General features: G+C 40.8%; 1 protein-coding gene across 3 annotated transcripts in view; it reads left to right on the top strand.

The window, feature by feature from the left end:
* Positions 1 to 17,182, top strand: part of LOC139776724 (CCR4-NOT transcription complex subunit 6) — a 314,159-nt gene that overhangs the window by 269,012 nt on the left and 27,965 nt on the right. Inside the window, exon 4 of one of the 3 annotated variants that reach the window (XM_071713609.1) lies at positions 8,784 to 8,808. The exons of 1 other annotated variant lie outside the window; for it this stretch is intronic. In XM_071713609.1, the coding sequence (XP_071569710.1) occupies positions 8,784 to 8,791 (8 nt within the window). In that variant the 3' untranslated portion in view covers positions 8,792 to 8,808. Of the gene's footprint in view, positions 1 to 8,783; positions 8,809 to 17,182 lie in introns of those variants that run through there. One more of the 3 variants, XM_071713606.1, reaches the window with a different exon arrangement.

Raw genomic sequence — 17,182 nt, forward strand, 5'->3', positions numbered from 1 at the left:
ACGAGGATAAATGATGCATTACGCGCAACATGCGTGAAACGGGACGCACCCATTAATGTATAATTTATAAAAATAAATTTTAAAAAGAAGAGAGATAAAATTTAATTTTTGTTAAATGTCAAATAATTCTTTTTTTATAGGCAATATGTATGAGAGATAAATTGAAAAGATTCATATTCTCTCTGTTTTTATCTCAAAATCAGTGAGGAGAATATGAATAGAAATAACTTATAATTAATTAGAGAAGGTACCATTTTCGGAATTCTGGTGATCCTTGTAGCCTAATAATAATATTTCTGTGTGAATTTTGTATTTCCCAACTCGGTAAACTACGTAATATAAATAACTGTCGCTACAATATTTACGTATAAAAAATAAATTTGATATATCTTAAAAATATTGTGATATACAGTCAATATTTATTATATGTATAAATATATTTTTTTTGCTGTAAAATAATTATTTAATGCTGTTTATATGTCATTAATTATTATAAGTTCCATATTTACTCCTGTTTTTACGTGAAGGATGGATAATAATACTTGGCGCTTTAAATTGATTTCTGATTCTTTATTAATGACTTCGTAATGAGGAGCGACACATTCTCTTTCTCCCCCTCTCTCCGGAACGGTACTTACGTCGCAGATATTATATTAACATTTTATTAAACGTCGTCTCCCCGATCCGCGACCATCGCCGGTGAGTTAAAGCGACTGATTTGCATAGTCATGCCACGTTATAAGCTCGGAAAGCCGCGCCCGGCAACCGTCGTCGCTTTGCTCATCGTCTCGCGTTGTTGGTCCGCCGCTAGTTCGTATCTACGCTCAGCGAGTATACTCGCATTACAATACCGTTTGCAACTAGCGCGTGACTTATTACTCCGCGCCGAGAAGTCATTCCGGAGTTCAAGCGCTCCACCCATCCGGCAGCTGCCACGACGGCAGCTTCGAGACCGCGATTAGGGTTGCTGCGTGGTCGAGGCAATCTCTCTGCATCGGCGACGATATCAAAAGGAAGTCGTAACTGTTGAAACACGATCCTCAATAAAATACCCTCGAAATTCATTGCGTATTTTTTATTCGTTGAACTTTGATTCGTTTGACTCGTCTAATTTTGATGGGATTTTGGTGCGATTATGTTTTACATTATAATATGTGGTAACACAGTGGTTGATTAATTACTGTACAGATTCGTTAAGTCTGAAAACTTGATATTCACGATGATAATAAGCATGATAATGTCGACAACAAAGTCGACAGAACATTACTGTTCTTAAAGTCCCGAGATCTTCGCTGAGATATCGGAGCGTCAATACTGAAGCCTCAACGCTTGTTTTTTTTCCCTCCAATGCTGGAGTACCGTTAACGTCTTAAAATCGAATCGCTTCCGCGAAATGGGCTTCCGACGAAAGTTCCGATGGGAACTTCGCCCTTTGCCACCATTGTCGAGAGGAGGGCGGCTGTTTTTCGAAGCGTGAATTTAATCGAGCTTCCCATCGACCGGCCGGATAGACTTAAACGACCACCAGATCCGCCGTCTTCCTGGTACATAAATCCCGCGGCGATCCTCTTCCACGTCAGGCTGTAACCCTGAATGCGCTCTCCGCGAGATACGCTTCACTACCACTCCGGGTGAGCGCAGGTGGTGTTATGCCCCGCAACGGTTTCTCGCCGGACTTACCGCGTGTGTCCGCGTTCGGAAATTGCTTGTCCGCGGTCGCCGACACCCACTCGAAAGACGACAACCCTTCTGAGTATGATGGATTTTCGTATTCGGCAACCCGTAACGGCGAGAAGTCCAGTTTGTAATGATCATATCGCACTTTTATTCGACAATTAATAGAAAAATTTCGTAAAATAGAATCGTTTTATAAATAAGTTAAAATTTACGAATACTGTTATAAATATATATAATTTTATATGAATATGTGAGATTAATATATGGTAAATATTTATATCTCATTTTATGTATGCAAAGTTTGAAATAATATGAACCCAAGAATTAAACGTAAGTTAATCTTAAAAGATTCTTAGGAACGTCTGGAATGGTCTCAGTTTATTCATATATATTGTTTAAATGAATATTACATAAATATAGCGGTTCTTATTTTTTTCTTATTTTTTACTTAAGATTAAGAGAAAATATAATACCGCTAGGCCGGGGAAGTTGTGTGAATAACTTTCACGGCTTTCACCCAGTGGCTGACTTTTTTGTGAAGAATTGACGAGAAGTGATTTTTGCTATGTATGTAAAAAAATTCAATCAACTCTGAATATCTAAAAAGTAAGAAGGTTGAACCCCAACTAATAAATAAATAAATATGTATATAATATACACACACCAGCGTCAGCGGCCGTTAACGGTCGGCACATAAATGACGCCAATATTGCATCATCGGCCATTAAAATGTTAATGCCCTCTATTTCTAGTAATCAAATATCAGAGAGCAAATTAAAGAATATATTTTATTTGTCAAAATGAGAATTAACAGGAAATCTACAACATCGAGAATTTAATACTCCAAATATTTTCTCCCGATGCTTTTACAAAAACTATCGTTGCATTCTTTTGATATTTTAAATAAGGACGAATTAAATGATCGAAATGCAGAACTTGGCGGAGAATCCATTACGGAGTTCTTCTCCAGAGCAAATTTTTCTCTAGAGTTACCCTTTCAGAAAGTTGGATGGTAATGTCAACAATCAATTACCGTTCCAATCGTCGCCGCCACGCAATCTGAAACGGATCCGGATCCGCAGCACTTCGTCATTAACCTCCTCTTTGCGTGATGAATAAAAGTTCTTTGTTTCTGCGCGCCGAGTTCCTGTTGTTGCGTTTTGTCTATTAGTCATCACGATTGTTTTCGAGAGAGAAAGAAAAAACTATGGGCTTGTTATTGTTCTCCTCGATAGTCGCGAAAAAACACCTTTAAACATAACTGGTGGCAGTTCGCAGCAATCAGCGCGTTACCATGCTCTTTATTCGAATCTCTTTTCTCTCTCTCAATTTGCGATTTTATTCTTCGACGCGAATATATGTAGTTGTGTACTGTTATGTGCCGCTTGATTAAGCGCCAGAAGCAGGTTTCGAGGTATATTTAGATAAACACAAAAAAATCGCACAAAATGTAATATTTATATATGTGTGGGAATTTAACTCTTGATGTGCTTAATATAAAACGAATACAAACGAATATAAATGTAATACAAAACGAATTTCTTTGTCGTGAATAATGAACGGTTGTGAAAACGAGGACAACATCTTTGTCCTGAGTCGGATTCGTTATTCCTTTCGTCATGCGATTCTCTCGGACGTCTCCATTACTGACGTATAATTAGGCGAGAGTGTAAGCGGGTCGACGTTTGTTTCTGCTGCTAATTGCCGACGAGCGTTTGACGTAACGGAAGCAGCGCGAGATCTCGTGTCTCGGAAATCGCGTGCGAACTTACACGAATCAATAGAACCCGAATTTCTCTATACTCCTTCGAGGTCAATTAATATATTTTATGAAAGAAATCAATTTTTTTAGAAAGGTTTATCTAAAAATCGAAAAGACTGTTTAAAAAAATACAAATAAAGTAGGTATATTATCGCAATAATTTCTAATCTGTATTGGACGTATAAAATGATCCTACTTAATATGTGCATTTTGTATAAAAATTTCCAGAATATTTCTTTCCAAAATTAAATTACACAAGAGAAAGAAAGAGAGTTTAAACTGCGTTTCTCTATTATAATTTCAAAAGATCTATTTCGTCGTTTTTAAGTTACTCATAGTTGAACCACTATGTTTACTATGAGTTCTCTATGGATGAAGGTTAAAAACGCATTATATGTCTCTGCGCGACTTCCTTCATTCCTCCGTTGCTCCTTGCCTCTCGTGTCTTTCTGTTGGTCGCACGTCTTCCTCTCATTATCCTGTCGCGAGGCTTCTCCCGTGCTACCCACGCACGACAGGGAGGACCCGTTGGCGAACGTTAATGCCCGTATAACAGTATTTATTGCCCAGGCTCCGTCTTTCTTTTTCTCCTTCTCGATCGCCTCTCCGTCCACCCATAAATACATACGCACAATACGTCGTTAGGCGATCGCCCGGCCCCGGAAATAGACCGTGACCGAGTGCTGCACCCGAGACAATCCCCGGAAGAGCGTTCAGACGACCACCACTACACACCACTATCACTACCACCACCACCACCACCACCACCACCACCACCACCACCACCACCATCACCATCACCACCGGAAGGTTAACCACCGACAACGTGCGTACCTGTGCGCGCAGGAGCACAAGTCTCTCTTCTCTCCCTCTCTCTCTCTTTCTCTCTCTCTCTCTCTCTCTCTCTCTCTCTCTCTCTCTCTCTCTCTCTCTCTCTCTCTCTCTCTCTCTCTCTCTCTCTCTCTCTCTTACTTCTCCTCTTTCTCCTCCCCGTCTTCCCTTATCTCCGGCTTTCTGGATCGCCTAACGGAAGCCCGTATTAAGTTACGCTCTAAAGATACCGCTGGCCATCTCGTGACGATGATATTCGCTACGCGAACGCTCGTGCGATCAGCAGCAGTAGCCACGTCCGCCTGATTATTGCGGACGGGATAATACCGTCGGCGTATTCGAAGTTGAGTAGCTCTAATGCGACGGGCCTCTCTTTAAACGGTATTTCGTCTGTTACGTTACACTACCGATAGTGAAACTATGCCGAAAACGCGTCGGCTGTTATGGAACTAACTTCCCGGTTCCGCTAGATATTAGTTGGAAAAGTCTACGAAATTAGCAACATTCGGAAATGCAATTTTGCGCGAATAAAATTGTTTTACATTAAAATTGTTTTACATTAAAAATTATTAAAGTAAATATCAGTAAGAGAAGATAGAGAGAGGGGGGGCGGTGAGGGGGATTTGTTGTTGCAAACGTATAATTTCGCCAATTATAGCGGTTTCTCTTAGCCAGGGAGAGATATAGAACAAATAGAAACGCACTTTGTGAAGAAGTGTTCCAAGACATTAGGGCCGAGCTGCGATCTTATAGGCGCGCTACTAAAAGGTAATCGCGAAATAATACATAGCGGAATTACATTCCGCTGTACCGGGGCCGTGCAGCTTTTGCCGGTGTATTATTACGAATCGCCCGGAGAAACATTGCGCCGTAGTAACACCTATTTCCAACGGTAGAGAACGAAAGACCGTCCGTCCGCGCCCTTGTTCTTAATTAGCACCCTGGAGGGATGCTTATTACCTCTCATTGTGTACCTCGACGCTGCGAAAGGGACGCTGATAGCTGGGACGCGAAATCCGTGCCAGAGGACGAACGCTGTGGCGGCGGGCTCTGCAATTTCTTGCTTCAGCAACACTCTTCAGCGCTCGTTACTCTACGTTTTGTTAAAACATAAGCGCGCCTCGTAATCTTCTCTTGAACGCGATATACCTCTCCTCGCGTATAATTGTGTGAGAGACGTATAATTGTGCAATCAATGATCGAACTCGCAAAATGCATCACGTACGTGCGCTCTCGGATCGTTCCCGTTCATCCGATCGAATTCCGTTCATCCGTCAAGATAAGCCGCACGTATATATATAGCTTCTGCGCGAGTAACCGCACTTTCGCATTTATCGCGTCACTTACCCCACTCTGATAAGACTCCCTTCCTGTGTTATCTCGCTGACAACGTCGACTCCGTCACGCGATTCCAACATGGCCCGGCAACACGTCGCGTCGTCGTGTATAATCGGGCAACACGATAATTATTATAAACGTGTTTAATCGGTGCAGGTGCAGTCTAAAGAGGCTGTCATCATGATCGATGAAGACGGCACGGACTTCAAACGGTTGCCTGAAGAGGAAGAGCGAGACGACGCGTCGTTAATTAATTTCTTCTCTTCTCTCGTCTACATATCTCGCGGCTTTATAGTTACTGTCGGTTTTATTACGGCGGCCGCGCGCGCGCGTACTAGTCCCCTAATTAATATAGGAGAACTTGTATCTTGGATCGACGCAAGTGCCGCCGCCGCCGCCGTCGCCGCAATCTCTACTTCTTTCTGCTCAGTGTTTAATGTCGACGTGCGTCGAGCCCTGAGACTCGCCACGCCGGCACGGCCGCACAGTGTAGCTCCCGATACACCACCGGGCGTAATGCGTGTGTTATTACGTTTATCATACGTAGATTTACCCGAGGCGAGGCGAGAGTGTGCATGCACAAGTCGCGTGATGGTAGAGAAACAATTTCTTATCCCGGGTCCTAATTAATGCGCGCCGCGGTGGAACGCCGGCCAGGATCTTGATCGAAGACGCCGTCGCTGGCGTGTGTGTGTATGTGTGTGCGTGTATGTGTGTGTATGTGTGCGCGCGGTCGCGCAGGCGAATTAAACATTGTTGTTAAATTAATGCCGCCTATCCGTGTAATTAATGCCCGACGCAGCCGGACATTTTTCGCCGGGATATCTCGTGTCGAGCAAAGCATAGCACGGGGCGTCATGTTGCTTGCGTTATCGAACTCGTGCAGCATGTCTGCGTAATACTACCCGCACAGCGCGTTTGCCATTAAACTCGTTCCAATTTAATTAAAGTTTGTGTTTCGATGCGGCGTTTCAAATCCACAATGTGTGGATTAAACTTTTCAGTTTGGAGTACAATGTTTAATGAAATCTCATCTACAGATGCGCGTTTATTATTCTAACATCAGATTTTATCTTAAGTCGTATTGAAAATAATCTTTCAACTTTATTTCAGGATTTGTCAAAAATGTAAATTCCGTTTTCGAGCGAGTTCTTCTTTTTTAACAGCCAGAATGCTTGAAAATTTTATTTATAGCAGATTTGTGTGATTTATCCAACTTTTGTTTACACGTGCACCTGTAACATTCGCGCGAAACAATTATGGAGAACTGAACGTTGAAAATCAGTCACTCTTGCGGCGGCATTCCGGCAACTTTAACCGCACTGCATTAACATTCAGTGGACGGTGCCGCGTCGCGACGGCACTATTCTAAATTACGCCAACAGGAAATCGCAACTGGGTCAGATCGCCAAACGCGGTAACGGCTAGTGGGTTGTCCAAAAATTCGGCGAGAAAACACTACGAGAAAACGCGTGTTCGCGCAGATGCACTCGAAATATAGTTGTTTCACTTCCGCGGTAGTAAAGAGATTTTTTTAACTCCAGAATACACACACACACGCAGTATCAAATGATAGATATATATACATATATGTATATTATGTATATGTGTGCGTATATATGTATGTGTATATATATGAGTAGACGAGGAAGTGAGGGTGAAGGTGTAGGGGAGATTCTGGCAACTTCCCGTGGGAAGTTTCGGGCGCCCGAAGGCGCGGTTTTCCGGAGGAACTGCTTAACTATAACGCATCTACAACGCTGTTCGTACATGCAAGTAGTAGACTGCGTTTCTGTTCTCTTTCTCTCACAGTCTCTCACTTCGGAGTTCCGTACTTCGTTACGGAACTTGGACGCTCGTCTTTCCGAAGTCGCTACGGGCTTTGTTTTCAGTTAACTCGCGGAGTAACCGCCGAAAGTTGAAGCACCGCACCGAGTTTAAGAGGCCGCCGCCACCATGTCGGCGACGTGACGTAAACTTGAGAGTTTCTTCCGGTTATTCCGATTATCCGCGTTACCAGAATTAAGTTATGGATTGTACAGAATGTTTATTGTGCGGCGTTATTGTGGAATACAAGATATTTGTATATTACTTAAAAAATGCACTTTTTATTTATGTGTTGAAGATCTTGAATTCTTCATTAAATATAACTAAAGAATTTTAATAAATAACTAAATATTTTTATCAAGAATTAAAAAAATAAAAAATATTACTTATTTAATTAGAAAATTAAATTTCCAATAAAAGTTAGAATTCTGAAGGATTATAATTTTCAAAAGTTATGAGATTTCTTTAACAATGTTAAACTTGGAAATTTAAATAGACAATAATACATGAATTACAAGTGCAGTTAGATTGGCTTAATGAAAAGTGCGGGTATAAGTGAATCACCAAGACTCCATATCAAATTAGCAACATTTTGAAGATAACCGAGAAAACAGTAATATCATTATTATCAAGTAAATATGTGCGTGAATACCTCGCGGAAAACAACTCGTTTAGCTCATATTTGAAAAATCGAGTAATCGTGGCGTGTAAGTGTATGGGATTAAGTTTCATCATTCAGCATAGCAGTGAGAGATTTATGCTCAGTTCGGGGTTAAGATAGCAACTATTCTGTAGGCATCTGTCCTAATTTCGGATATAATTGCTTTTCTCTCGGGCATTTAACTGATGGGACGGGTTGAGGAGGTATCTCGCGGCGCAGTGTGAAAATCCAGGGCGTGGGCGAGAAATGTCAAGACAATACGTTTCATTGCGCGCAACGCGGACGAGCGAGCAGCTCGACGTAGATGAAGATTATGCCAGTAATCTTTTAATTACCTCCTTTTATTTTTTTTTTCTTCTCCATCGTTGCTTTAAAGAGACGGCCGCCCAGAGATGCACTGTAATAATGGAATATGCACGCTCCTCTCCCGACAATGAGCCATTTGTGAAATGCGTGTGTAGAGCGAGCCTTAAAAAAGCTGCTGAGATTCAGCAACAAAGGCATCAATTATTTACTTTAACGAGTTTAACGTTGACCTAAAAAAGCCAAATTGTTATTAATATTTTATGTTTGCGGGAGAATAGATGGAAAATATTAAAAGCACAGAATAATAAAATGTTTTCATATATATTGTATTTCTATAAAAAAAACATGGTTGTAACTGTGGTTTGTATTTTCCTGTTTCAGGTACGTGATTGAAAGAAGCTTTCATGGAATTGTACGCGGTGAGCGAATTATCGTAATTTTCGTTATTGCATGTTGTATCGTTTGAAGAGAGGTTAAATATGCGATAGCGATGCGCGAAATCTTATTTCTTTCGATCTGAATAATGTATTTTTGACCAGAGTATGATGTAACATAAACATTTTGAACCTTAGGTCGAAATTATAAATCATGGGTTTGTGTGATATTCTTTCTTTTGTTACCGCGAGAATCCTCTGTAATCCTTGCACAACACGTTTCACGACGGTTTAATTTCGAATTTGGCACAGTTTCAATGGCATTCGCTGTCGCACGTGGAAAAGCCTTTATGGTTCAATTTTCTGTGACAACGTATGAATATTCGGGCTTTAACCGCCGACCACTCACAACCGATTTCATCAGTTTTTATCTCCGCGATGTGAAAAGCGCGCCGATTTCCAAGTTTCGTATGAAAACGCTTTGTCAGCAAATTTTTGAAAACAGGCATTATCGTATTTTTTATGTTTAGAGACCATGAAAGTTGAAATCGCTAATAAAATTTTGCTGTAAATGTAGAATGCTAAAATACAAAGTTGTTATCTATTAAAATAACAATAGAAAATAAATAATATAATTATAATACAATAGCTTATACGTAAGATATCTGGATCTATCTCTTTCGAGTTACTATGTATCTTAAAATTTATAAAGTAAAAAAAAGTAGAAAAAAATACGAATTATTTTTTTAATATACTAGACACTACAGACGCGCGCTTCGCGCGCGCTATTTAGCTTTAACATTATGCTATTACTATTACACTATTAACTCCTTGATACACACAACTGTCAAAATATACAATGACAGCTGCAAATGAAGTAAGCGCAGCAAGAGAACCAATCGGCATCGCGGAAAAGCGACAACAATAAACTTTACATCTCTTTTTTAGATATGGATTTTAATTCTATCACTATTTAATTTATGGACCACTGAACTTCGATACTTTATTGATAATAATTCTATCTAGACGCATGTCCCACCAGTCAAACTTTCGCAGAAAACGTCCAGCCGAATAATGTGTTTCATTAAACACGCTTTTCGCGTAAAGACACTTTTTTCACACGCGAAAAAACACGTACGATTTTTGATACCAATATTCATTTCGAGGCAAATGCGCGTCCAATCTCTTTCCGGTTTTTTTCCTCGTCACCTCCGCGCTTATGACAAGCTCGAGAATGCGAGAGAGAGTATCGGGATATCTTCCCGGATATATCTTTTTTCTTTTTCTCTTTTTTTTCATCACGACCACCCACGCGTTTCAATATTTCCGTCATTCCGTCTAGAGCAACGTTGCTTCCTGTGCATAGCACTCGAGAGCCATGCATCGCGTATACATGTGCACTCGTCGTGCCGCACTTGAACTTGCATTCCGCGCGTGCCACTCCCTGGTTTCCGCGCAGACACGTTTCCTTTAACTTGCCGAGCGAAACCCGATTTTCATTTCGCGGGCGACATGTCGAGTCGAGTGACGTCGAGAGCCACACTGGCGGAATTAAAAATACATAAATTATGCGAAAGAGAAAAGATAGAAAAGCACTTTTATTTAGCATTTTAGGAGAATTTTTCGAAAACGCACTGACGGTATAAAAGTTTAAGGAAGTTTATAGTAAACACGAGATTCAAATTTGAATGAAATTAATTCTGCAACTTTTTTTTACAATTGTAATATGAAATACACGCAAAGTTGAATAACCTATTAGAAAACTAGCTTAAAACTTAAAAATTACACAATAATAAAAATTGCTTTCTAAAAAAAATAGCAGTATAATTACAATCATTTCGAGGCAGTCTCAGTGTGCAGCTAAGCATGATTCATGATTAATTTCCTAATTTGGAATAATAATTTGATTGATCGAAATTTAATTTCGTCTCCAATGACGTTCTCCAATTTCGTGCATAAACTGATGGCGTAATTTTGATAAATTATTACTGCAATATTAATCCGGTTTGCTTGCCGGATTGTGAATTGCAAATATAGACGGATATAATCAATTACATTAGCAACTAATTAATCTTGAATCGTGCGCGCATTCACGTATCGGCATGATTAAATACGCATACAGTCACGTCCAACGGGGGGGAATTAAAACTCAATAATTTCCTTGTTAACGTTAATCTACATGAAATACTAGAAGAAAACAAGTATCACGTCTTTCTCGCAATCTGCAATATTATCGAAGCAATTGAATCGAGCACGTGAAACTTGGAGATGAAATATGTAGCAATAATAAGAAACAATTTTAAAACTCTGATTTCAAATTCATTCTGTTCTTGTATATTTTAATATATAAACCGAAGACTCTCATCGCACTGTTGAAAATTAACGTGGTTCTTGGGCATTATTCACGTCACGCGGCGCAAATAATAGGATCGAAAAATGATAAAGTTTAAATTTGTATTCGTGTTTCGACACTAGCGAGACGTAAATATATGCCGGCGCGATACGCCGAGGCATGATGTATTATCGGGACCGTCCGGGAACGCGACACCGGAACATCTATCACGACGGGCAGGGCGGGCCAGAGGAGATCTTCGGGTATTATCGAACAACGCCATTGTCCACGTTTATAATGATTGCCGAACGAATTGGCCGGCGGCGATGTATTTTGTCGCCCGGCCTGGCCCGGTGTAACGAGCCTCGGGGTCAGTATATTTTTAAGCAGCCTTCATTTATCACGCTACCGTAAACAACCCTTGCGATCCGTGATTCAATTTGAAACACGACGCGCATTATAGATTGTTTGCGGGCCAGTTCATTCCGTCTCGGATTCGATCTCGCTATAATGGCCGCGATCGAGGGGACCGCGCATTAGTATTACGAGACTGATACGGAAGGGAAGGCAGTAGAGCTGGCAGTGGCGGACATTATTTATTCCCTCTTGGGAATATTTTTTCCATGGAAAGAATTGTCTCTATAGATACTTTTTATATATTATTTCACAAATTGATTCAGATATTATCAGTAATATGTCTTTCGAGTTGTATAATATAATTAATGTATGTATGTGTGTATATATATCTAAAAACGAATAAATAGATATTTAAGTCCTAAAATAAAATGTCCGATTGTGGCTGACAAGCTTAACGAGCTTTTCATATCGTTATTTTCTCTATCTTATTACGATAGAAGACATATCCCGTCTTAATTATCTCAGAATCGCGTTTTCCGGCTACTCTTCTCTTTCAGACACGCCTATCATGAAACGTGCTCATGCGAGAATCGGCGTTTGTCGTCGTCCCGAGTGTTCGCTCGACAATTCTTAACGTTGTCGGCACGCCACATGTCGTGTCGCTCGCTCGCGGACTCACTGGCTCGTGTTAATAATCCAAGGAAGCGTGCACTATCGCCAAAGCGAATATCGGACCTAACGCTAATTTAAATATTAAGCCATGCGAGGCCGATGCTAATAACAGCGCCGGCCCCGGTTGTCCTCGCGTATGCGCGCGTGTACGGCATTCCCTCCCGCAACAGTTACATTTACATAATCGTATTCTTTATCTCTGTTTTTTTCTCTCCCCGTGTTTATCCGCCCCTTCTGGGTGTAGCGGATAACGTAGACCGCGTCGTTTCGTTTCTCGGTTTATCGCTGTGAGCTTTTGGAGGGCGAGACCTCTCGGTCTGCGCGCTGCCAAATGTAGGTATCGCACGTGACACGATTCGTACCCAGTATCCCGTTACTTGATGAAATTTTTGGATTTCACGTTAATTAACGAGAAATATATAGGATTCTGAAAATAGATTCTGCAAAATGTTCAAAATCGATTTTCAATCTCGCGAGATATAAGCGTATAAGGTGAAAGAATCAAGAGATAAGATATTGCTAAAGTGCAGTCAGTCATGAGATATTCTTCGCCGTTCGATTAATAATAATAATCTTAATAATAATCGCATCCATTCTTATTGAAGTGTCGCGATTGGGATCTCGTGATCGAAGTAGCCGCATTCCCCGTCGGATGCGCGAGCGGGAGAGGCAATCCTCGCCATTGATCTTGTCGTATTCTCATTGTGTCAGTCTGGAAAGCTCATTAATATCTCGCGACATCGCATCGGCACATCAAATGGACATCGAGATAAGTAATCTGTCAATTATCGGTCCCGTTGTACGTTCTAGACAGCGTGAGTGTTTCATCGCGATACGACCATCTCGTCGCGCGTCATAAGAGTGAACGGCGGCGAAGCTTCTGTAGGTTTAACTATACCTGACTATTTTGTTTTATACAAGTATTTTGTGCGGGATTCTATAGTTCATGCGTGAAGCTCTTAAAAATTATAATAAAGGTTGCTCCAATTAAAACGTTTCTTCTTCAGAACAATGACGTTCATATCGCGACATTAATTGTTGTTAACGATTCGCGGGCTCTGTACAAAAGCGGCCTGATTGCGATCCGATGTATCGAGCCCACGTTGACAAATTCATTAGTTTTCATTCGATGATCGTGAGCGGAACGTTTTTCATGTCCCCTCTTTTCCCCTTCTCTCTTCAAGCCGTACATCACGGCCGTATTTAATGCGCATTAAGCGAATTTCGCAGTGTTGCATCCGCGGGAGATGGGCGTGTAACGGCCATCAGTGGCGGTATTAAAGACAAATCCTTCCGGATATCCGGTAACTGCGATTGCATATGAAATAACGGCCGGGCGAGCAGTCGTGCGATCCTTTTCGATATTGATGGACGACAGTTCGCGTGCGGTACAATCGTTTTTCAATCGCCGCGCATCCCACGGAGATCGCCCATCGGTTGCATGTGCGCCACGCCGCGACAAGACGCAATATGGAACAAATACTGGAATCGGCGGAATATCAATTTGCGTCGGAATTACCGATCGGGCGACATCGATTGGCGAAATTATACCTCGCGGCCGACCTCGCTCTCCCGGGACGCGAGACCGCTAATTAACGTCGGAACACAGGAATCCTTCCGATAAATAAAATATCTCTCCATCTTCGTGCGAGATATTATGTGATACGCACATGCAACGTGGTAACTTTCGATTGCTCGCGTGTATGATAACATTTAACGTACGACGTGATTCGTATAATAAACGTTTAAAATATCAGAGTCAATTTCTTACTTAAATTAGTCAAAATTTCTTATTTTAACAATTTTCTTATTTTTATTATGTTAAAAAGAATAATGAAAGAGAGAAAGCCATCATTAGAGCTTGTGGATTACTGAATTGTAAGCAAAATTCACGAATCCATAATAACGAATAACAAAATTATATTTTACAACAAATAAACTTTAGCAAAGTCGAAGTTACAGTTTGAGTTACTAAGGTATTTAATGTCGAACATTAAAATATTGCTGTACCTACTGTTTTCCTTAAGAATATTTTGACCTTCTTTGATAAATTTTGATAAATAATCTAGGCTATTCTATACACTTTAACACGTATAGACTGGCAAATCATCTTTGCTTATTGCTTTCTATCACAAGAGAGATATATTTTCCGAGAACGATTTGTTACCAATTTCACCTAGGAACAATCGCGACGAGATGAGAATAATCGAGCGGCAGGAAGTTCAGCGCGTTAATAAACGCGCGCGGAAATGAAACGCGTCTGCGATTGTGGGACTTTAGCCTTTGTTTCTGACGTAGCGATAGTGAGAGAAAGCACCTAAATGAACCTCCCGGTGAATGAATCGTAAGCTGAATACATGCGCATAAAACCGGTAAATATTAAATGTTAGTCAGTGATAAAGCGTGTATGTATATGTACGATTGCGCGATTAAAGTTACCGGCATATTTGACTTTCGATTTTTCCTTTGGCAGCGGAATTAATAAATCGATAAAACCTGAAAACATTCTTGTAATACGTCTACTGACATTTTTTAATAAAAATTACGAATGATATGGTTTGAAAGTTATAAATGACAATATCTCGAAGCGAGATACGTGTGACTCGGCGATACTCGCGTTGCTCGTTGGTCCTCGTCTCTCGATTAATCTTACGAAACATTTTTTTCATCGAGGAAAGCAACCGTATGGCTATCGATACGTGTGCAAGATACACTTCGCGACACCGTGCAAAAAAGGAACGAGTCGTCTTCGGATCGTGTCTCTTCGTCATGCCACGATGTATACGACGTGCAGATCGCTCGGCTTTATCTGATGCAACCGCGACATCTCGTCGTCGATCCTGCCGAGCGTCGCACCGCCGCGCGCCGCTCGCCGCTTCGATGGACGTGTCTCGTCGATTGTGGACAGACAGATCGAGCGAAGGACGAGAAAAGGCGGCAATTAATCTCACCGACGCTGAGCGTCGCGACGTTAATTAATCTAATATAGCATCAATATTATAATTAGCTCGTCCATGGATCAATTGATACTTATAATTAATCCCTCTAGTCGTTTATGAAATCAGCAGCGGCGCGGTTGCTTTCGACGTGGTGACGGTTGATTTATTATGTCGCTTCCGAGCGCGTGCAGGGTGATTCATGACGAATATGTAAAATATTAAGAGAAGAACATTGTTGCTCAAATTTTAAATACGAATATTTTGTGGAGAAATTGTCGAGCAAGATCGTTGTTCATTTTTTAATGTGCCGTTAAGCGCGATCTTGAAAGCTAAATTTCAAATAAAAATTCAAGTCCGCTTAAAATTAAATCGAAAATAAAGATGTTATCGTTATCTCCAATCACTGAAATTTAATTCGCGAAAGAAGAAAAATTCGCGATGTAGGTATCATAATTCGAGATCTATTCCATTCATCGTCTTATAAGATTTCTTCTGTCCGCTATGTAAGCAAAGAAAATCTTCTGTTAATATTTCATAATTATCTCTCTACAATCTTTATAGCTCTTTTCTCTCTTTCTCTCTCTTGAAGACATTTTGAAAAGTTTCTGTCGTGAATTAAAAGCGCGCAACTTGATTTCGCGATCATCACTGGTAGTAATAACGTTGTCGAGTCGACAAGCAGCTTGTCTGGTTATTTTTTTTATAACGCAAACTGCTCGTACATGTTTCTTTTTTTAAAATACGCATGCCGGTATCGTAACGACAGAATCATCTTTCTAGCAGTAACGATTACCTACCTCGCACGGCATCGAAGTGAAAGGAATCACGCGTGTCGCAGGAAAATGGACCGAGATAGCTCTCGAGATAATCGAGAATTATAGATGTGAAAGCGATAGGCATCTCGCATCGCGCGGGACCGAGCATTGCATCGGTGGAGAATTATCATCCGGCCATCTTCTCATTGAATGATAAGCGCGTTTCGCGATTTCAATAGTGAATTATTAATTAGGCGGCTAATTAAGCGCAGTTAAACGCTATTATTTTAATAGCGCGTCGGCAACGTAATGTGCATATGTTATTGTCAATCGAGGTTAATGACTAGGCGAGACCGATGCGCGCGTAACGAACCGTTGTTATGCAATACGGGCCGCGATAAAAAGCTCCGGATCAAATAATTGGACGCGCTCGGATAATCATTGGTCACGATATCGATGCGCGCGTTCGATAAGCATCTCTAATTACTATTGAATAATAGGCGCGCTTTAATGATAGAGACGTTACGTGAGCGTCTTAATTAGGCTTATATTACGTAGGCAACATGTCAGACCATATGCTAATACCCGAGCATATTGGCCACTATATCTCCTTTTTTTTCTTCCAAATAAAACTCGTCATTAGCCAACGATGCATGTCTTGCGCACGTAGATATTGAGGGAATAATTTAATTGACCTGTGATAAATCGTGTAGTACGCGCCAAGTCTTGCATGAGGATAATCGTCACGTATAAATATCCTAAAGATATCATAAATGATATCTTTACGTCTTCTTACACGCATCAGTAGCACTAATACAGCTTTCTACGGTGATATTTCTGGAAAATACAGTTTCGAGGATGTGATCCTTATTTATTCAGATCTTTATTGATTAATAAGAATGCGAGAAATATTAAATCAGAATTATATATCATGAGTGTCCTCGTTAGTGAACCAACTATATCTGCAATAATATCGCTGGGAAGTGTATTTTTTAGTAATATTGTTGCGTTACTAATTCAGATCCTAATTAATTCATTTACAATTTTTTTCATCGTAAGATCATTAGTCACTGAATCCGCTTTAACGAGTGGTAAAAAGAGGAGCGCGTTTGTTTGCACAGGATTTGTGATACCATCGATATTCTCTACTAAGTATTCCCGACTAATCATTACCGATGATATCGATGATCGCTAAAGTCGGCGCGGTCGGAGCGGGATAATTTATCGCGTTTTCTCGTCGAGAGGTGAACCGAAATTTCATCTCGGCGATCATCGCGCTCGCTCGCTATCCTCTCAGATTCCGAGCTCGCGCGCGCGCGCGCGAGAGAGAGCTTCTCAGCCCTAAGTGGTT

The sequence above is a fragment of the Temnothorax nylanderi genome, unplaced genomic scaffold (genome assembly GCF_030848795.1).
Source record: "Temnothorax nylanderi isolate EJ_2023f unplaced genomic scaffold, tnyl_v1.0 TNYL_tig0126_pilon, whole genome shotgun sequence".
Lineage (NCBI taxonomy): Eukaryota > Metazoa > Arthropoda > Insecta > Hymenoptera > Formicidae > Temnothorax > Temnothorax nylanderi.